General features: G+C 52.5%; 1 protein-coding gene across 1 annotated transcript in view; it reads left to right on the forward strand.

The window, feature by feature from the left end:
* Window positions 1–23,178, forward strand: part of SHC4 (SHC adaptor protein 4) — a 281,807-nt gene that overhangs the window by 183,021 nt on the left and 75,608 nt on the right. The window contains exon 5 of the mRNA XM_069624788.1: window positions 12,771–12,824. Coding sequence (XP_069480889.1) covers window positions 12,771–12,824 — 54 coding nt within the window. The remainder of the gene's footprint in view (window positions 1–12,770; window positions 12,825–23,178) is intronic.

The raw sequence follows: 23,178 nt of genomic DNA on the forward strand, positions 1-23,178 counted from the left end.
AAGAGGGATACGAATGTAATTTTTCAATAGTGTTACTCCAGTCATGACTGAAAAGACACTCCTTGACCGTGTTAGGATTCGTTAGTAGGGTGTCCCTATCAGATGAAATATCCAACAGGGTCTTGTCACAGAGATCACTAAAAGCGTTAAGATATAAATTCTGGATTAAAGGTCCCTGAGAAGAAATCATGTGGCCCACATCAGCATAGAGAGTATCAGGTTTAGGAGAGAGCAAAGCTGAAAAAAGTGAAAGAACCCTCCAGAGAATCCTGGCTCGGAATGAAACTAACCCTAGTTCATACCTGATAGCCACTTGTGGAATGGAATTCGGCAGTTTTAAAATTTTCCTCCAATAGATACCTTCAAGAGAGTCCCAGAAAATCAGAAGTGCCGAATAGTGAAGTTCCATTCCATACAGAAGCTTTGGAGTAACCTTGCCCTTAAAGAAATCTACTACACTCTTAAGGGAGAACATGCAATATTCATTGTCTAGTCTAAGGGATTGGGAGGTGAGAGGGAGCAGTTTGTGTCTAAGAAATCGTCTTAGTTCGATCGCCGAGGGTTGGGCCAAAATCAAATAACCAAGATAGACAATTTTATTAGCTCTGATTATATTTTCACCACCTATTTTCCATACTTTGTTATTCCCCATTCTCCCCTTTGAGAAGACCATAGTACGGGTTTTGCTCAGATTAATCTTAAGCCCATTAAGAGTGGCGTATTCTTCAAATTTGCAAATGAGCCTCTGCAGGCACACTTTAGTTTGATCAAAAAGAAGAAAATCGTCGGCATAAGCCAACCATGAGAGCCTCAGATCCCCTAGTTTAGCACTCACCATGCCTGCTTTTCTCAGAAAGTCATCAACATCAGCCATATAGAGGATAAAGAGACAGGGAGCTAACGAGCAACCCTGTCTCACCCCAATACGTGTCCTTATCCTTCTGGAGAGGGTTCCTGCCAAGTCAAGCCTGATATGGACCCCAGAACCTTCATACATAGCCATGATAAGAGTTAAAAGCCCGGCCGGAATGCCCCATTTAGTTAATTTTTCCCATAGTCTTGACCTGATAAAAAGGTCAAATGCATTTGACAGGTCGATAGACGCAACGTAAAGAGAACCATCATATTTACCCCAAGTGGAAGTCTGCAGGGCGCTAAGAATAAGACCATTAAGATTAGTTGAGTGGCCTGCCCTAAAGCCTGTTTGTTGTTTGGGGAGAATATGATTTTCCCTGATCCAAACGTTAAGGTGGGAGAGCAACATAGAGGCAAAAAGCTTACAATCCGCATCAATAAGCGAAATATGTCTATAATTTTTGACCTCGTTACGCAAGCCTCTTTTAAAGATTGGAACAATATGAGCAGTTTGCCAACTAATGGGGACCTTCCCAGAATTAACGACATCTTGAAAGAGCAAAGAAAGAAGGTTAGCCCAGAGATCTGGCTCAGCTTTAAATGTATTGTTAGTGAGGCCATTAGGCCCTGGAGCCCTAGATTTCTTGGCTTTGGAGATGAGTCCTAGTACTGTCTCGGAATCAATAGGAGGCTTCCATGAGCCCTTAGAGGGGTTGTTCCCCGGAGGACAGGAAACTAATCCCTCACCCCCACTGTCAAAGAGTTTAGTATAATGCTCAACCCATTGAACCTCAGGGACGGCATTCAGCTGGTCGGCCACCGCCGCATTGTATAAGCTAGATACCGTAACCCAAAATGCCCTCAGATCTCGTTTTATTAGCTCCGCGTCATTTTGTAGCATAGTAGCTTTTCTAGACTTACAATAGTTTTTATATTTTTGGCGGATAGTTTTAATTTTTGTTTTTTTGTCAACCCATTCAATATCTAGGGCTTGTGCATCTCTAATGAGTTTCATAGTGAGACCCTTTACATTAGCCAATTCTTGGTCAAATCTATGAGGGTAAGATATTTTAGAAACACCTTTCCTAAGCTGGCCATGAATACTACACTGGAGAGCATTAAGAAAACTATCAAAATGAACTGTGTTGAAAACTGCTAATTTCCAACAGAAAGAAGTATGGTTAAAAGAAGAAATCAGTTTACGATTAAGTACACTGATATTGAGAGGAGTCCAACGTACCCCTGTCCCTTGTCCCACAGTTTGGAGATGGGTAGGGCCCCCCGCGGGCAAAAACTTAGTAGGAAAGGGACAGAGAAATGAGACCCGGAGGATACCATGGTCACTCCATGAATTGAAAGAAACCTCGACATTAGACGAGAAAGGAATGAGAGAGTGATCTACAAACACGTAGTCTAAGGTAGATATTGATGAGGATCTACGCCATGTCGGATGAGGTAAATTAATAGCGTCATAGTAACCATTGAGACAAGTTAGACCAACTGAATCCAATGCGAAATTCCAACGACGACCCCGTGCGAATTTCAGGCCTAGGCGAGAATCATCCTCCATAGTCAAACCCAAGTCGTCCTATTTGGATTCGGAAGAAATAGAGCAGTCCGAATTAAGATCACCTGCCAGGATCAGTTTACCCCTAGGGTACAAAGATCTCCAAGAAAGAAGCATATCTGTTAACTTTTGCAAAAACGGCTCAAGAGGAAAGATTCCCTTGTGCCAGTATACATTAACCAGAAGTAAAATAACCGTAAGATCAAGAGAGAACACCTCCAGGGCCAGGATACCAAAAGGCGTGTCCAAAAGCACCTTAGTCCTAAAACCTAGAGAAGTTCTTAATCCAATAAGAAGACCACCCGACGGCCTCCCTCCCAAGCTGGGTTTAGCATTTTGAAAAAAGATATCAAACCCATCTAAAACGGGAGTTGAGAGCATCCAGGTTTCTTGGAGAAAGAAACAATGCGAAGCCCTAATCAGAGTGACACTGTCTAAGTTCGTGAAGAGGTGAGAATTACCTCTAGAATTCCAGGAGAGAAACCCAAAGCTATTCACGGGTAGAACATCTGGAGAGAGTTCTGAATTAATCAGAAGGTACTCATTTCCACAGACCTGCGGTGACCTGTGTCCAGTTGAGAAAGTTTCCATTTGATTTGGGCATAAATTGCCTCAGTTGGGGCTGTGGAGTTCTTTCCGGATGATATACCATAGTGAGATTACCGCTATATTCTGCACCCCCTCCATTATTACTGGAGAACTGAGTAGATTCCAGTAAATTTGCTTCAAAGCCAAGTTGCTTTAACCCTTCCCTATGCCCCATGATCAAGTCCAGAACCACTCTTGATTTAAGAATGATATTACTTACATCTACCCGATCCTGAATGGGGAATAAAATGCTATCCATGTCATAGCTAGAGATGAGCGAGAGCGAGGGAAGTTGATGGAGGATCTTTAAAATGTTACCACGATTTAGACAGATTGGCATATCTTGGCCCCAAAGGCTGGTAAACTGTATAATATCACGAGGAACTTTCGATTCTGATAAATCAGGTAGAGAGTCAGAGATCTTTTTAGTGAACTGAGTTAAATAATCAACCGCCAAGTCGGGGCCCCTAGCACCTCTTAATATATTCCTATTTTGAATAACATTTGGACCCACAGGAAATCTTTCACATAATTTGAAAGAATTAATGTAATGAACAGAATCGGGCCCAGAGGGGACACATTCACGGCCCATAATCAGGCCAACAATAGGCAAACTTGAAAAGGCTGGGTTACGAGAGAGAGGGGCAGAAGAACCCCTCTCTAGTTGGGCTCCCATATCGCCGTCCCACGTTATAAGCTCAATATTAGCAGGAAGACCCTCAGTAACAGAAACGAACGATGGCTTCAAAGGTAGGGGCGGGGTAGAGGAAGCCCCATCCTGGGACGGGCTTATATTAGACTTAGGCACTGCCCCACCTACAGTTTTAGGAACCAGTATCTCCCGGAATAAGTGTTTGACCATATCAATGTTAACCAAGTTTGCTGTAATCGTTGGCAGAGGAATCTCTGAATGGCTCTGATCTATCCCTGATGTGGAGTTAGATGGAATAATAGGGAGTACTACAGCAGAAGAGGAATCATTTGCTTTGATAATAATATTGGTGGTTAGCACAGTAGGCGCATTAATGGAGGTCGGCTCTAGTGAAGTTGGAGCTGTTGTCAAGGTACTAGAAGCCACAGAGTGCACAGCCCCCTCAATATTAGGTCCCACTACTAGAGGAGGAATGTTGTTAGTCGAGGGACCATCAGCCAAACCATCCGGTAAGGGAGATAGAGCTGCTGTAGTGGGAAGTAAGTCAGCTGTGGCCGCAGTAGCCACCATAGAAGAAATAGGGGTCAGAGAAACCACTGGTTCAACAGAATTCCCAGTCCCCTTCGAAACGGGAGTAGTAGATGAGGAAGCTAAAGTATTTGCCATGAAGAGATTTTTTAAAAATTGGTTCGTTTATGAATTAAAATTTTTCACGTTCTTCTGATTTTTAGTTTTCTTCATTTGCTGAGTAATTTTCCTTTTCCGTCCTATACAGGGCAAAACTTTTTGATGTAAAATTTCTTTGATGGGTTCAATGGGAACAGATGGATTCTCTAAAGTCGGAATAGATATGAAGTCCAAAGAAGAGGCGATGAGGGCACCCTTAGATGTATCTACCGGTTCTAAAGACCTTCCCGCAAGGGGAAGACCTTGAACAATAAGATTAGGAAGCGGACCTACCGATTCCTCTTGGACTTTCTCCTCCATGAATACCATAGTAAGTTTGGTGTGAGGGGTAGGATGTACTGCCTTCGATCCAGTGACCTCTCGCATACCCTCGGAAATAGTTGACGAAATCATAGAAGGTTGGCTACAAAAGTCCAAAGCTGGTCCTTGGGGGAGTGTAGGACCCAGGCCCATAATTAAACTACCTCTTGTATACTTGGCGTGGTCGCAGTGAGCCCTTTATGTACGATATGGGCTTCAGACGGTAGTTGATTAGAAGGGGTTGGGTCGGGACCGTGTGTGGACAAAAGTGGATGTTCTTCCTTAATAATTTTAACCAACTCTTCAAATCTGTCAAGGCCCTCTAACCTAGAATAGATTTCAGATAGGAGGAGAGAGTGTGATCTAACCTCAGACCATATATTATCATACAAACTTACAAAGGAACTCAGAACCATATTCAGAGCCGAGATAGTAGGTTGAGAAAGTTTAATTCTTTCATCTGCCTCTTTAAGAGTATGATGTAAGATAGATTCGCTGCCCTGATCCTTTTTTGAGTCTGGGAGTAGACCCCTTTCTTTCAACCAATTTTGTTTCTCTGTATACTCATCAATAAAGTTGATGAGATCAGAGGGAGAGCCTACAAAGGAATCATCACAGATTTGCTGGGTGACATTATTTGTATTGTTACAATTGGGGCCCAGGTGACTATCAGCAATTGCCTTGTCTGCACATTCTATAATGCTGATGTCGTCAATATCCTGAGCTAAAGGGTCTTCAATCTCCAATTTCTTAACTACATCCACTAGATTAGTATGATCTAATGAGCACACTGTTGGAAGCGAGTGTAAAGATTTAACAAGGGTACTAGATGTAGTCCTCTTTCCAAAAAAGTGTGATATATTTTTCCCTTGAATTGGTTTCCCTTGGGTACCCAGATTGGATTTTGTTTTGAGGGTGGGATTATGGGTTTTGTCGAATGGAGTTTTGAACAAAATAGGTATAGATTTCCCTGTAGGAGTGTATGGAGTTCCAGTCACATTAGTAGAAAGATTAACATGGATAGTCGAAGTATGATTAATGCCCCTAGCTGCGGAATTAACCTCTGGCGAAGGTTCAGTGGGAGGAGAAACAACGTTCCCATTGACCGTCACCATTGGTAATGCAGAGGCATTAGCTACAGAGTCAGCCGCCATGACAGATAATATAGGCGTCCTGGGATGAGGGTGGGCAGGTGATGAAAGAACAATATTAACCATATTGTTGTTGGAGTAATCCAAATGGCCCTTATCCTTTTGAAGAGTAGCACCTTCCGCAAGATTAGAGGCTAAGGTAGCTGCTAGACGTTCTTCCTGTGTATCTATCGAGATATCCTGCGTTCCATTAAAGATACAGCTATTGTAAGCTGTATTGCGTGGAATAATACCCATAGCATTGAGTACCTCAGACCTATCGCTGACATGAATTTGAGCCTGGGCCAGGGTTTTGAGGAGTAAAGGGTTATAGGGGGCATCTACTGGAACATGATATAAATTCCCTGGTATAGCCGGGGAGGGAACATCTAACAGAGTAGTAACTGATGAAACAGAGGGTAAATTACCAATAGCAGACGGAGTCGAAGCCAGTGAGGCCTCCATAGCCGTCTGACTTTGCAGTCCCTTGCGTGTCATTCAGAGAGCACCAAGACCCAGAAGGGAAATTCAGGGGACTAAAGAAAATAACAATAATGGGTTAAGCTAAAAGTAGACCTGGATTACAATGATTCATTTTTTCCTTGCAGTACACAAAATTAACGTACAAAACAGTCGATAAAAATATGAACACTGAGATCTAAAAGTATTGCACCAAAAACCAGAGGCAACCTCAGGCAAAAATGACAATTGCCCAAAAACACTCTTGGATTAAAAATACAAAAGGAAATGGATCTATGCAGCCCCCCAATAAAAAATAGTAAAAACAGATGTATTATGAACTAGAATTGATAATGTTCTTAGTCAATACGTAATTAAAATATATTGATTTTAGGAGTAGCCACAATCGTCAAAAAAACCAGGAGGAGCGCTCAGTCTCAGGGTAGGGAACGCCAGACAGCTTGTGGAGCTGCCAGAGTCCGACTCTCCACCCCAAACCCTTAGAGCTGAAGAAGTGCTTGAGAATGAATTATGTAGCTCAAGACCCAAGTTCAAGTTACTCACAGGTCACAGCCAAACAGCACAACAGCGGCCCCAGCCCTTACTGCCTCCAGGGCTTAACGCCGCAAGGGTGGTTGGGCCGGCTTTTTGTGGCCGAGAACAGTCTCGTGATACGTCACGTGAACGTAGAGAGCCCCGCCTACTCCAGGAAGCAGGGGGAGCAGCAAGAGTACGGCTCGCAGTGCTGCAGGAAGCGAGGATGTTCAGATCAAGTTGGAACGTTAGCACGTTCAAAAGCACAGAGCGCTCCTCACAAGTAGCAGAAGCCACGCCGCTCGGGCGGTTGGGCCGGCTTTTTGTGGCCGAGGACAGTCACGTGATAAGTCACGTAAACGTAGAGAGCCCCGCCTCCTCCAGGAAGCAGGGGGAGAAGCAAGAGCACGGCTCGCAGTGCTGCAGGAAGCGAGGATGTTCAGATCAAGTTGGAACGTTAGCACGTTCAAAAGCACAAAGCGCTCCTCACAAGTAGCAGAAACCACCTTTTAGCCCAATCGAGTATCACATCCAAAAGAATTTTTGGAGCTTCCTCTGGCCAGAAAGTTTAACTTAAACGCACAGTCCCGAAAGGTTTTAAGTGATCGGTCCACTTCTTAGTTCCAGTGAGTGCAGACCTGAATGGCTGCTTTCCAGGGTTGTGGTCTGCTGTCGTTCCTCTTCATACTGGGCCATCATCAGTTGCTTTTGGATGGTCATCATGACAAATTGCATTGGACAAACACCTGTCATCCCCTGGCAGGGGTTGGTTACTGTTGATGCAACTTTGTGCAGGCCCACCTGGACCGTTATGCCCTGTGGGCAGGCACCACATTTCTACTGGTAGGAACTCTCCCACCCTCACAGTCTTATTGGTTAGATTTTGCCCCCCCCTATACCTTGGACTTAAGCAGCAAATGTTGTTTAGGTGGACTGATGGACTTGGGTTACCAGTCATTTGGTTGAAAACCAAAGGATCGAATGCAATTTGATTGACAGTCAAATGGTCGAAAAAAATGGTCGATTTATTTATTCATTTATTTTAATGGGGGGGTCCCCTACAAACCCCCCCGTTTTCTTTATTAAAAATATTTTTTAACCAACCAAAACTAAAAAAAATATATAAATAAATAAATAAAAAATTCGACCTTTTTTTTCCGACCATTTGACTGTCGATCAAATGTTCATTCGATCTTTTATTTTCGACCATTTGACTGGACACCATGGACTTGCTAGTCCCAACAGGGTCTGCGTTATGGCTACCAGCAAGCCCCTCACTTCTCTGTTGCTCTCTCTCTCACTCTCCCAGGGTCGTATCCCTATGCTTTAGGCGCTAAGTATATTTCCCCTGGGCCCAGAAGGCTAGCCACCTGATCTGTCCTTGTGGCCTGGCTTCTCTTCAGCGCTAGTCCCACCTGCCCTGTGGCATCCTCTTCCCTGCACTTTGGCCCATTTGCTTGGCTAATGGCACCTCCCTCCTTTGGTCTCTGTGTCCTCCTCCTGGATCTGTTGTCCTCCTCCTCCTATTGCTGCTCTGCCTCCACCAACTCAAACATTTCCTGTGCCCTCCTTTTCACCTACTCCTCCAAAAATGTTTTTATCGTCCAACTCCATTGTTTTCCTTTCTGTCCTCCTTGTTTTTACCTCTTACTCCAGGTTATAATTGGTCTCCTCCGGCTCCAACCTCTGCCTTTCTCTCTCCTTCCCAATCTTCCCCCACCCTCCTACTCTCTTCTGCTTTTCTTCCCCTCTGCAACAGGGGCTATCAGGAAAGCTGTTTTCTCTCACACATGTGAAAAACGGCTTCTTTTTATAATGTGGGCAATAGGGTGATTGGGGCAATAGTCCAGGAAGGAGCAAGGAAGCTACTTGATTCTGAGTCAAGTAGCTTCCTTGCTCCTTCTTGGCGTTCCCTGGCCCTAATTAGCCCTTGTCTCTTTTATTCACCACCTCCCCACGAGGGTAAACTTTCTCACTACTTATCTCCATTTGGGGGGATTTCACTGCTGGTTTAGATTGTTTGCCCACCATTCTAGGCTCTGGCAAAAGTGCCATGACCGTTTCCTGAACTGTTAAGCTGCCTGGAAAGCTTGTGTAGAATTGGCTCTATCATCTCTAAGTGTATACATACTGGAACTTCGAGTATGTTTGAAGGTTGGTTGTGCTGGTGTTTCTAAGTGTCACGCACCATGTCCAGGTGCGCTAAGGCCTTTATCCCAGTGGATTAGCCAGAGAAGACACGATAAATACTCTAGTCGCCAACCAGTTGGGCAAAAGGGAAAGACAGGATCAGGTAAGGCTGCCAGGTACCATCTGCAGCTGTAGGGAAACACAAGGGACAGATTTCAGGTATAAAGAATAACAATCCACACGCTTTCACCGTGCCCTTGGACCACTTAGCCTTCCTGTAACTTCCAGAGGCAGCCAGAAGGAGAGGTGGGGATGTCAAACTTCCTGAACCACACGAGGGAGCGCAAAGCTAGGAAGGGGATTGTTTTGCTCGGCCTGGCACAAGGGTGCAAAACTAGGGCAGGGAATACGAGAGGGAAGCAAGTTCTTCCAGGGACAGCTTCAGAAGTCAGTTCCCAAAATCCAAAAGATCTAAAGTCAAAATCCAAATCAATCCAGTGTCCAAATCCAAGTCAAAGTCCACGGGTCTAGAGATCTCCAAAACACCACAGCCAATCATGTGACATGGTTTACTGTCCGGTCCTATCCAAGAGATCCCTTGCCATGAATACACCTTGAAGACTACCTCTTCTCCTTACTATTGCTTACATGATGTGTTAACTGATTACATGTCTTATTGATTAAAGAAGACACATGCTCATACTGATGTTCCTGTAGGGTGGTACGGTAACCAATGCAGTTACTACAGGTGTAGCCTGTGGGGGAAGAGCTACTATGGATGTTGCTGCAAGCATTGTACATCACTTCCACTTCCATTAGAGGAGCTTTGTAAATCAAAACCATTCCACGTTTCTTTGGATAGAAGTGCTAGAATCCAGTTTTAGCTTTACCACTGACCTGTTTAATCGGGTTGGCTTAGTTAAATTACCTACATTTTTTTTTAATAAGTGCAAAGTTTCCCTATATGTGTTCAGTATTCCTTTCTTCTTTATAAGAGATTGAGGGCTTAAGGGTTCATAGTGGCAGCTCACATGTTGAAACCACTTTTGAATTATTTACAGTCACTGATTCAAAAGAAATGCTCATGGAATAATGTTTAAAATGAAAGTTTCTTTGCTCAGAATTCTGTTAACATTGGCTTCACATTTGTCTACTTTTTCTATAGGCGCTCTTAACTTTAGACAAACTGTTTCTATAGATGTATTTATGGGTGGCCATATCTAAATGAAGACACTCCCCTCGCCCCGCCCTCCCGGATTCGGCTCAGTAAACGAAATTGAAGAGTTATTGAACTGGCACTCCAAACCAGTATATATGTCAGACTGCAGGACTTTATAACATTATTTGTGCCTCCAGAACAAGCTGTATTCACATGTTAAAAATATCAATCCACACATTAGAGAATTGAGTAATAGAAGGTTCTGTTGCATCGATGCAACCCTCCTTCTCACCAATTACTCTTTTGGGGTACACCTCGATCAATTCTTTATCTAATATATTTTTGCCGTTTACTGATGACAGTCATGTTTAGTCATTATTCAACTAATAGTGACCTCACTCTCAGGTTTACTGTTAGCATGATAATCAATGGGAGCCTCCAGTGTGCAGCACAATTCTGATACTTAAAACCACATAAATAACTGAATACACTTAAAAACATGTACACAATAATCATGACTTTGGTCTACAAAATAGCTTACAAGCATTTGCCCTAGAATACCGGAGTTTGAGTACTGCAGCAGCTATCCACAGAAAGGCCATAGTGCAGGCATCATTCTGCAGCCTTCTTCCCCCCTTGCAGCAATTTAATCACACATTCCGCTGAGTTTTCCTAAGTCCACAGTGATACAGAAGAAGCAACTGGGAAAAACAAATGTCAGACCAGTAGGCAGCAGCCTGCAGGTCACAGCTGGGCAGTCAATATATCATCGGCGCTAAGCCTAGCCAGCCCTTGGTCACCCATTAAATTCAATGCCTTCCATTTCCTTCTTTCTTTTACATTTCCAACTTCTTAAAAAAGCAAGAAATATTTAATGGGCACGTACCTAAACAAAAAAGAAAAAAGGCCAGCTGATGCCTGAAAAAGCTGTGTTTTTCAAATGTCCTACCATTTGGACAATTTAGCTCGACCTGACAAAGTAAACACAATGTACCAGGGCTTCAAGCCTAATTAGGGACCCTGGTCATTCAGAAGATGTTTAGAAATTGTTTCCTGAGCAGTGCAACACATTTGCATGAGGCAAAATACCGCCCGCCCCCAATAGGCAGTGCACAGAATTAACTTGCAGGTCAGGCTATTTTTTAAAATTGTTTCCAGGGTCCTTGTGCCACCCTCAGATCTTGCAGTCTCTACAGTGCAATTAACTACCCCTACTGCCTCAGTTGTTGCCACGCAGGCTAGCATGTTCAGCCGGGATTGTCAATGCACTCCATGGTCCAAGACGTTTCTAGTGTTCTGGTGCCTCCGGCAGAACTTGCTGTCTCCACACCGTGAAGAACACCCCAAACTGCCTCATGCAACTCTGCGTGTAAATTAAGGTTCTCAGGATTACATCACAGTAGAGCAGTGGTCTTCCAACTTTAGGGCTGCCCACCCAGGGGGTCCCAAAGGATGGGCCGGGGAGTGGGGGGGGCGAGGCTCTTCCAAAAGGGAGTCCCGTGACTGCTTTTAATAGAAAATATAAGCAGATATGGCATCTGGAGGGGCCCAGTAACAATATTCCTACTCACGCGGCGGCTCCGCAACACCATTTTTACTCAAGGGGGGCTCAGCATAAAAAAGTTCCAATACCGCAGCGGTACAAAATGAAAATCATTAATCCTGCCAAGATCCCAAAAAATAGTACCTTTGAGATGAATCATTAAAATAAATTAGCGAGTAGTACTTGAAAAAGCATGTAAAATTATTGAATATTTCATACTTCCAAGGTCAGAAACACAACATGCTGTTTTATTCTTCACAAATATTTCTGTAAGTCATTAGAAATGGGTCATAGTGGACGTTGTTCTATCAATTATCATCTGGTGCTTCAAATGCAAACCTTCTTTTCGTGCAGTAGGCAGGGGATATGTATCCTGCGAGAACCTGGGTGCTGGGAAACACATCAAGGATTAATTCCAAACCTTCCAGCCATCACCTCTTTTGTTTTGCGAGAAACACATCAAGGCATGTATTCCAAAAACCTTGCTCCAGTGCAGTGGCTCAAAGCATGGTGCTGATTTACTGGGGGCATAGTGCTGTTATTGCTCCAGTGCAGTGGCTCAAAGCATGGTGCTGATTTACTGGGGGCATAGTGCTGTTATTGCTCCAGTGCAGTGGCTCAAAGCATGGTGCTGATTTACTGGAGGCATAGTGCTGTTATTGCTCCAGTGCAGTGGCTCAAAGCATGGTGCTGATTTACTGGGGGCATAGTGCTGTTATTGCTCCAGTGCAGTGGCTCAAACCATGGTGCTGATTTACTGGGGGCATAGTGCTGTTATATGTAATTTGTCTGTCCTGGATTTGTATTTGCGAATGTTGTAGGTTCCACTGCGCTGTGACCAGTGTCACTTACCGCTGCATGTTAAATCCATCATACACCATTGCAGGGGACGTACCACAGATTGAAAGCAGCACTATCGCTTGCACCCCACTCCCTAAACGCATCGGCATTGGGATATTTTGCAACAAGAGGTAGAACAAAGTGACTGCAGCTACTTCCGATTCTGGGCTTGCCTGAAACTGTCAAATTGCCTCGGTCAGGCATAGTGCCCATGTTGTTCGCAAAAAACTGCCCAGAACTCAGATATTGTTTTGTAAAAACTGAATGATGTGTTCTTTCCAGGTTTGCAAAATGACTTATGAACATTGCCACATGTTACTTTGCAGGTCATTGCAACCCACCACATGCAGTGCATTTCCTTTGCATCGGGAGGCGATCCGGTAAGTACATTGTTGACAAATGTGCATTTCTCCTGATATCCTTGTTTCTATTGAAATAAAACTTTAATACGAAGCTCACCAGCTATTTCACCTTGCTAATATTTCACATGCCAGCGCCAGATTTTTGCACCCCTCGAACGGGGCAATACCCGCCCTTTTAGCCCACTGCAAAATAAAACAGGCCCACGATTGTGAGGGAAATGAAAGGATGCTATGTTTTTTTGTCGGTGGAAGTACGCAGAAGGGTCTTATTCGTGCGAGGTGGACAATACCACCCTTTCTGCTTTGTGAATAAAATGTTTTCAGCATTCAGTTCAAAAGCCTGTTAAAAGTTCATAGTTCTGGTCTCATACTGCGCCCCTCTGCCACATCAACAAGCACTTCACTGCTAGGGAATCCACACTGGGCATCTGGCCAGTATTTCTTTTATTGTTGTGTGTTGTACATATAAACCAACACGCCCCATTCCATTTGGGAGATGTTAGCCCAGGGCAGTGGTCAAAGTGTGCAAAAAGAAGTAGTGGAACTATCTTCCCTGCTGGCCTGCACCCACTCCCCACAAACCCATCACTGCGCCCCCTCCCACACACAATACAAAACCCTAAAACTTCAGTGCTCCAAAGTCTCTTATTTGCATGAGGTGTGTGAGAAACCTGAAGGTGTCTCACTCGCTAGTCCCCGGAGATCTGTCGTCCAGGTGGCCAGGACATGGCCATCGCTATTGGATCCAGTTCCTGGGGGTGGACCAGTGGGGAGGGCGAGGGGTCTTCGGGGAGTGGAAGTGGGACACTGAGGGTTGAGACGCAGTATCCCCATTGGTAGCGCAGGCAAGGGAGGCAAGCTGACTACCGTGGCTCTATCCTTGACTCCAGAGAACAAATAAGCCAATGGGTTCAGCACAGCCAGTGAGTCGGAGGAAGCTGATAGCAAACCGAACAGTGCTGATCCCAAGGTTGCAAGTAGCAACATTTTTTAACGCAAGAAGAAAGAACCTGTGTGTGTATTTTAAACTATAGAGAAAGCCCAGACAGGGCCCAACTGCAGAGTGGTCAGGCGCTGTAGGAGTACTTATTCGAAGGACTCTTGCTGGCCCCTTTGGCTTTGTGTTGAAACTGCAAGGACCAGAAGGCCCCAGGAAAGGGTGGCGTGAAGTGTCAGAGTGGTCCTACAAGGATCACGTCAAATCCCTTTTAGAATCGAAAGTCTCTGACCCATTGCCAGGAGAAAGATAGGGGAAAGGAACGCCGCTTTCCGACAAGGTTGTGAACTGTGGAGAAAGGCAAGTGTGAACATAATAAAGGGATGCTGAAGGAAAGCTAGGAGAAGGAAACCCCTGCTTTCCGATGAAAATGAGCAATACATGAACTGTGTTAGAAATACATGAACTGTGTTAGAAATACACGAACTGTGTAAAAGAAAGGCCGTAGTGAACCCGACGGAGGTAGGCCCCGTTGCAAGAAGGCTCCCAGCCTGGCAGAAGTACGAGAATACCGAAGGAAGTATCCTTTGTTTGTTGCCGTGAATCAACAGGCCTTCCGAGGCAAGAGACTTTTGCAGGAAAGAGACTTACAGGGTAATTCATAGAATTTCACAGAAAAGTGTCGCAAGCGAGGCACGTGCGCTAAAACCGATTTCCGCGCACAGCGTATTCATGGATTTCAGGCTCCCAAACCAGCCGTGGCGCAGAGTATCGCAGCGACCCAGCAGCAGCGCCAGTAACGCCCCCAAGAACGCCCTCGCGCAAGGAAAAGCCATCAAAATCGCAAAATCATCGCAAAGGGCTGCGCTAACCCTGGACCAGTTTACAGGGCTGCCAAACAAGGAACGCAAAGCGGGTAACGTGCATATCAGGGGTACGCGTGAAGTTATACACGCGATTAGCCAGGGTACGTGTATTACAGGGGTACGCGGGAAGTGTAACACGCGATTGGCCAGGGTACGTGTATTACAGGGGTAGGCGGGAAGTTATACACGCGATTAGCCAGGGTACGTGTATTACAGGGGTACGCGGGAAGTTTAACACGCGATTGGCCAGGGTACGTGTATTACAGGGGTATGCGGGAAGTTTTACATGCGATTAGCCAGGGTACGTGTATTACAGGGGTACGCGGGAAGTTTAACACGCGATTGGCCAGGGTACGTGTATTACAGGGGTAGGCGGGAAGTTTTACACGCGATTAGCCAGGGCACGTGTATCACAGGGGTACGCGGGAATTATCACATGCGATTTGGCTGTGTACGTGTATTACAGGGGTACACGGGAAGTTTTACACGCGATTCGGCTGGGTACGTGTATTACAGGGATGCGATTTGGCCAGGTACGTGTATTACAGGGGTGCGCAGGAATTATCACACGCGATTTGGCTGGGTACGTGTATTACAGGGGTGCGTGGGAATCATCACACGCGATTTGGCTGGGTACGTGTATTACAGGGGTGCGTGGGAAGTCACACGCGATTAGGCTGGCTGGGTCCTCACAGGTGTTCCCTGTACACCCTCCACGGCCCCTGCAGGCAGCCTACAAAACAGGGGACTACCCTGCACACCTGCTCATGTCCCCCTGCACCCCCACCCCCCAGCAGTGCAGGGGCAGCCTCCACCAGGCCCCCACCCATGTCTCCCACCACCCCCACCCCCCCGCCACCAGGGGCAGCCTCCACCAGGCCCCCACCCATGCCTCCCACCACCCCCAACCCCCAGCAGTGCAGGGGCAGCCTCCACCAGGCCCCCACCCATGCCTCCCACCACCCCCAACCCCCAGCAGTGCAGGGGCAGCCTCCACCAGGCCCCCACCCATGTCTCCCACCACCCCCACCCCCCCGCCACCAGGGGCAGCCTCCACCAGGCCCCCACCCATGCCTCCCACCACCCCCACCCCCCCGCCACCAGGGGCAGCCTCCACCAGGCCCCCACCCATGCCTCCCACCACCCCCAACCCCCAGCAGTGCAAGGGCAGCCTCCACCAGGCCCCCACCCATGTCTCCCACCACCCCCACCCCCCCCCCCCCGCCACCAGGGGCAGCCTCCACCAGGCCCCCACCCATGCCCCCCACCACCCCCACCCCCCGCCACCAGGGGCAGCCTCCACCAGGCCCCCACTCATGTCTCCCACCACCCCCACCCTCCCGCCACCAGGGGCAGCCTCCACCAGGCCCCCACCCATGCCTCCCACCACCCCCAACCCCCAGCAGTGCAGGGGCAGCCTCCACCAGGCCCCCACCCATGCCCCCCACCACCCCCACCCCCCCGCCACCAGGGGCAGCCTCCACCAGGCCCCCACTCATGTCTCCCACCACCCCCACCCTCCCGCCACCAGGGGCAGCCTCCACCAGGCCCCCACCCATGCCTCCCACCACCCCCAACCCCCAGCAGTGCAGGGGCAGCCTCCACCAGGCCCCCACCCATGCCTCCCACCACCCCCAACCCCCAGCAGTGCAGGGGCAGCCTCCACCAGGCCCCCACCCATGCCTCCCACCACCCCCAACCCCCAGCAGTGCAGGGGCAGTCTCCACCAGGCCCCCACCCATGTCTCCCACCACCCCCATCCCCCCGCCACCAGGGGCAGCCTCCACCAGGCCCCCACCCATGCCTCCCACCACCCCCAACCCCCAGCAGTGCAGGGGCAGCCTCCACCAGGCCCCCACCCATGTCTCCCACCACCCCCACCCCCCCGCCACCAGGGGCACCCTCCACCAGGCCCCCACCCATGTCTCCCACCACCCCCACCCCCCCCCCGCCACCAGGGGCAGCCTCCACCAGGCCCCCACCCATGCCCCCCACCCCCCCACCCCCCCGCCACCAGGGGCAGCCTCCACCAGGCCCCCACTCATGTCTCCCACCACCCCCACCCTCCCGCCACCAGGGGCAGCCTCCACCAGGCCCCCACCCATGCCTCCCACCACCCCCAACCCCCAGCAGTGCAGGGGCAGCCTCCACCAGGCCCCCACCCATGTCTCCCACCACCCCCACCCCCCCGCCACCAGGGGCAGCCTCCACCAGGCCCCCACCCATGCCTCCCACCACCCCCACCCCCCCCGCCACCAGGGGCACCCTCCACCAGGCCCCCACCCATGTCTCCCACCCCCCCCACCCCCCCGCCACCAGGGGCACCCTCCACCAGGCCCCCACCCATGTCTCCCACCACCCCCACCCCCCCCGCCACCAGGGGCAGCCTCCACCAGGCCCCCACCCATGTCTCCCACCACCCCCACCCTCCCGCCACCAGGGGCAGCCTCCACCAGGCCCCCACCCATGTCTCCCACCACCCCCACCCCCCCGCCACCAGGGGCACCCTCCACCAGGCCCCCACCCATGTCTCCCACCACCCCCACCCCCCCCCCGCCACCAGGGGCAGCCTCCACCAGGCCCCCACCCATGCCCCCCACCACCCCCCCGCCACCAGGGGCAGCCTCCACCAGGCCCCCACTCATGTCTCCCACCACCCCCACCCTCCCGCCACCAGGGGCAGCCTCCACCAGGCCCCCACCCATGTCTCCCACCACCCCCACCCCCCCGCCACCAGGGGCAGCCTCCACCAGGCCCCCACCCATGCCTCCCACCACCCCCAACCCCCAGCAGTGCAGGGGCAGCCTCCACCAGGCCCCCACCCATGCCTCCCACCACCCCCAACCCCCAGCAGTGCAGGGGCAGCCTCCACCAGGCCCCCACCCATGTCTCCCACCACCCCCACCCCCCCGCCACCAGGGGCAGCCTCCACCAGGCCCCCACCCATGCCTCCCACCACCCCCAACCCCCAGCAGTGCAGGGGCAGCCTCCACCAGGCCCCCACCCATGCCTCCCACCACCCCCAACCCCCAGCAGTGCAGGGGCAGCCTCCACCAGGCCCCCACCCATGCCTCCCACCACCCCCAACCCCCAGCAGTGCAGGGGCAGCCTCCACTAGGCCCCCACCCATGTCTCCCACCACCCCCACCCTCCCGCCACCAGGGGCAGCCTCCACCAGGCCCCCACCCATGTCTCCCACCACCCCCAACCCCCAGCAGTGCAGGGGCAGCCTCCACCAGGCCCCCACCCATGCCTCCCACCACCCCCAACCCCCAGCAGTGCAGGGGCAGCCTCCACTAGGCCCCCACCCATGTCTCCCACCACCCCCACCCCCCCGCCACCAGGGGCAGCCTCCACCAGGCCCCCACCAATGCCTCCCACCACCCCCAACCCCCAGCAGTGCAGGGGCAGCCTCCACCAGGCCCCCACCCATGCCTCCCACCACCCCCAACCCCCAGCAGTGCAGGGGCAGCCTCCACCAGGCCCCCACCCATGCCTCCCACCACCCCCAACCCCCAGCAGTGCAGGGGCAGCCTCCACCAGGCCCCCACCCATGTCTCCCACCACCCCCACCCCCCCGCCACCAGGGGCAGCCTCCACCAGGCCCCCACCCATGCCTCCCACCACCCCCAACCCCCAGCAGTGCAGGGGCAGCCTCCACCAGGCCCCCACCCATGTCTCCCACCACCCCCACCCCCCCCCCGCCACCAGGGGCAGCCTCCACCAGGCCCCCACCCATGCCCCCCACCACCCCCACCCCCCCGCCACCAGGGGCAGCCTCCACCAGGCCCCCACTCATGTCTCCCACCACCCCCACCCTCCCGCCACCAGGGGCAGCCTCCACCAGGCCCCCACCCATGCCTCCCACCACCCCCAACCCCCAGCAGTGCAGGGGCAGCCTCCACCAGGCCCCCACCCATGCCCCCCACCACCCCCACCCCCCCGCCACCAGGGGCAGCCTCCACCAGGCCCCCACTCATGTCTCCCACCACCCCCACCCTCCCGCCACCAGGGGCAGCCTCCACCAGGCCCCCACCCATGCCTCCCACCACCCCCAACCCCCAGCAGTGCAGGGGCAGCCTCCACCAGGCCCCCACCCATGCCTCCCACCACCCCCAACCCCCAGCAGTGCAGGGGCAGCCTCCACCAGGCCCCCACCCATGCCTCCCACCACCCCCAACCCCCAGCAGTGCAGGGGCAGCCTCCACCAGGCCCCCACCCATGTCTCCCACCACCCCCACCCCCCCGCCACCAGGGGCAGCCTCCACCAGGCCCCCACCCATGCCTCCCACCACCCCCAACCCCCAGCAGTGCAGGGGCAGCCTCCACCAGGCCCCCACCCATGTCTCCCACCACCCCCACCCCCCCGCCACCAGGGGCACCCTCCACCAGGCCCCCACCCATGTCTCCCACCACCCTCACCCCCCCCCCCGCCACCAGGGGCAGCCTCCACCAGGCCCCCACCCATGCCCCCCACCACCCCCACCCCCCCGCCACCAGGGGCAGCCTCCACCAGGCCCCCACCCATGTCTCCCACCAACCCCACCCCCCCGCCGCCAGGGGCAGCCTCCACCAGGCCCCCACCCATGCCTCCCACCACCCCCACCCCCCCGCCACCAGGGGCACCCTCCACCAGGCCCCCACCCATGTCTCCCACCACCCCCACCCCCCCGCCACCAGGGGCACCCTCCACCAGGCCCCCACCCATGTCTCCCACCACCCCCACCCCCCCCGCCACCAGGGGCAGCCTCCACCAGGCCCCCACCCATGCCTCCCACCACCCCCACCCCCCCGCCACCAGGGGCACCCTCCACCAGGCCCCCACCCATGTCTCCCACCACCCCCACCCCCCCCCCCCCGCCACCAGGGGCAGCCTCCACCAGGCCCCCACTCATGTCTCCCACCACCCCCACCCTCCCGCCACCAGGGGCAGCCTCCACCAGGCCCCCACCCATGCCTCCCACCACCCCCAACCCCCAGCAGTGCAGGGGCAGCCTCCACCAGGCCCCCACCCATGTCTCCCACCACCCCCACCCCCCCGCCACCAGAGGCAGCCTCCACCAGGCCCCCACCCATGCCTCCCACCACCCCCACCCCCCCGCCACCAGGGGCACCCTCCACCAGGCCCCCACCCATGTCTCCCACCACCCCCACCCCCCCGCCACCAGGGGCACCCTCCACCAGGCCCCCACCCATGTCTCCCACCACCCCCACCCCCCCCCGCCACCAGGGGCAGCCTCCACCAGGCCCCCACCCATGCCTCCCACCACCCCCACCCCCCCGCCACCAGGGGCACCCTCCACCAGGCCCCCACCCATGTCTCCCGTTACCCCCCCCCCCCGCCACCAGGGGCAGCCTCCACCAGGCCCCCACCCATGTCTCCCACCACCCCCACCCCCCCCCGCCACCAGGGGCAGCCTCCACCAGGCCCCCACCCATGCCCCCCACCACCCCCACCCCCCCGCCACCAGGGGCAGCCTCCACCAGGCCCCCACCCATGTCTCCCACCACCCCCACCCCCCCGCCACCAGGGGCAGCCTCCACCAGGCCTCCACCCATGTCTCCCAACACCCCCACCCACCAGCACTGTGGGGCACGTGGCCAGCAGGCAGTCAGGCAGCAGCAGATGGCAGGTGGGAGCGTGCTCAGGGCTCTGGGGGGCAGTAATTTGGCCTCCTGGCCAGGAGCGTGGTCTCTCGTGTGTGAACGCGTGGACAGCCTGATAGGGAGTGAAATCCCACACGTCAGCGTGTGAATCGAGGAAAGGCCCTTAGCGCGTAAACCCGTCAACAGCATATGCGCGCCTATAGTCACCTGCACGTGCAGGAAATTGTTGCGTGACACGTCCCAGTGTCAAAGCGTGTGATTGGTGAAAATGGATCTACACGCAGAAGTGACAAAGCGTGTGATTGGTGAAAATGGATCTACACGCAGGAGTGACAAAGCGTGTGATTGGTGAACGTACACGCCGCGTAAGTGACGCTGTACGTGTGGGCCTGTATATAAGGTACATGTAGAACACCATTTCCTTGTACGTGCTTTTCGTGGAGAGCGAGTGGGTGAATTCTGTACTTCTTGTCGTTTCACACGCGATTTACTTCACGGCGTTTCCAGTTCGTACTCCCTGTTACCTCTGACAGCTTTTTCTCTATTTTTCCTCTTGTACTGGTTTACCTGGGCCTGTTCCCTCAAACAGTGTCCCCTTCTACTGTTGTCCTGTCTTCTCAGACAGCGTACACATCTTCTTTTGGCGGGGGTTTAGCCAGCCAAACGCGCTCATTTTTCACGCTCTTTTACCTGGCAGACGGTGAGTCACGCACGTATCCAACTTCTGTGCTTGCCCCGTGTGTAGCCTACCCCTTCAGAGGTCATTCTAGGCTGCGTGTGACACGCATACGTTCATTCTTGTGTTACTGGGTGCCACAGCGTAGTGCAGGTTTTTCTTTCTGCACACGTGGTCTAGGAGGGGTTGCGTGCACGTCATCTCCCTTTTTTGGGCCTCCTGTGCGTTGCGTGACCCGTCATCTTTCCCCAGGGGTTACAATCAGCCGTGCTAGAGCACTAGGGTACAATTACCATCTGGTACCCAACCCCTTTGACCCCCAATTGCCCAGGACAATTGTCTACAGCCACTCCCATACGCACATTTATATCAGTGCCATGGCTGGGAGGCGAGGATTCCGTAAGGGTGGCAAAGGTGGAAGAGCCACAAGTGGTGGCCGTGGTGGATCCGGTAGGGGACGTGGTCGTAACTTGCAGGGTGAGCCTGTCCCCCCATGTGTGGAGGACCAGTCAAGGGCACCCATCATCCCCCCCCCTCCCCCCCTCCCCCCCTCCCGTTGAGGCTGAAGTGGCTGACACCATCCATGCTCAGCCCTTGTTGGACCAGCCCATTGTGGCACCAGACCTGGCTGACTCCATGGCTGACTTCCAGGTCAGCAGGGCTACGACACGTGCGCTGGTGCACGTTGATGCTATCATGCCACGTGGATCTGGGGCAGCAAGGTCATCTGCTGCCCCAAGTAGGCAGGGCGGAGAGGCTGCAGGGGCAGCTGCAGCTCCATCCACCCCAGCTCTCACACACCCAGCCAGGACAGTGTCCGTCCTAGTCCATTCTGCTGACATTCCCCATGACACCATTACACTTGAGCCAATGCCTGCACCAACTCCCATGCTGAGTGTGCAATCCCACACACCTGATACAGAGCCCACCAGGGCTCCTGCCCCTAGTGTCCAGAGCGGCGCAGGACACTCAGGATCACCACCACCTTCCAAGCGGAAGAGGAAGAGTGCTCGTCCGGCACAGGCTGATGCCCCCGACACGGCTACACAGTCCGGTCCGTCGAGGAAGCCCAGCTTCACGGATGTGGAACTGAATGCACTTGTCGAGTATGTGTCCGGACATGATAACGAGATGGTCATTGTTGCAGGATCCAAGACCACACCTGCACAACGCCAGGCACACTGGCAGACCATTGCGGACATCGTAAGTGCCCTTGGAATCGTGAGGCGCACAGCCAATGATTGCTACAAGCGCTGGAATGACCTAAAGCGCAGGGCAAAGAAGAAGCTGGCCTCAAGTCATGCCGCAACTCTAGTGACTGGAGGTGGGTCTCCAGTAGAAGACATGGAACTCACTCCACATGAGTCAGTCGCTGGGACCTACGTCACGGAGGAACAGATCCAAGGCGTGGGAGATCTGCCTGATTACGAGGCATTGTCCGGTGAGTGCACATGCATGTGTGTGTCATCCATGTGCATGGTGTGTGTGTGAGGGCATCTGTTTGTGTGCCAGGTGAGAGTGTGTGCGCCTGAGTCGAATGGGTCAGCCATGTGCTTCATGCAAGACATCCTGGGCAGCTGCATTTCGCCATTGCAGTATCCCTTCTGCCAACAGTAGACATCTAGCCCAACAGCACCCAAGTTGGCCTTGAAGTGTCACCTTGCCACTACATTGTTGATTATTTTCCTATGTTCAATCAGACAGATTGTATGCATTCCACCACTTATACTAGGCATTCCTCAGTCCTCTAGTCACATGTATGGCATGGCCATGGTAAAGTGGAGTTACTTTGTTACCTGGATATCATATGTTCACACATGTCCCTGTGCAATTGGACCATATTGGACTGGCAGCTCCAGGTGATAAAGCAGACCTGTCAGAATTAGAAAAGCTATTGCATGTGGGAACTGGACAGAATGAATAAGTGCTGCCCTCCTCTCCATCTACACTCAATAGCAATGGCACATGCCATCTGTGTGATGGCATGTGTGTGTCACCTGGCAATCACAGGGCAATGTGTGATGCCACTGCCAGGCAGCATGCATGAAATGTGTTCATCTTCCATCTTTGTGTAATGAGTGTGTGCCATTTGCCTGCCCTTCATACGCAGTGAGGGTGCATGCATGGGAGGGTCTTAGTCATGTGGGACATGTGTCAATCAAGTACTGGTTCTCTTGTTTCACAGCCCTCATTGTGTGCCATGGTGCTAATGCGGGTTTCCATTTCTTTGTCATTATGTCATTGCAGGGGAAGACGCACCTGATACTGCTGGGGTTGTGGAGATGG

The sequence above is a fragment of the Ambystoma mexicanum genome, chromosome 11 (assembly GCF_040938575.1).
Source record: "Ambystoma mexicanum isolate Mex_15411 chromosome 11, UKY_AmexF1_1, whole genome shotgun sequence".
NCBI classification, from domain to species: domain Eukaryota; kingdom Metazoa; phylum Chordata; class Amphibia; order Caudata; family Ambystomatidae; genus Ambystoma; species Ambystoma mexicanum.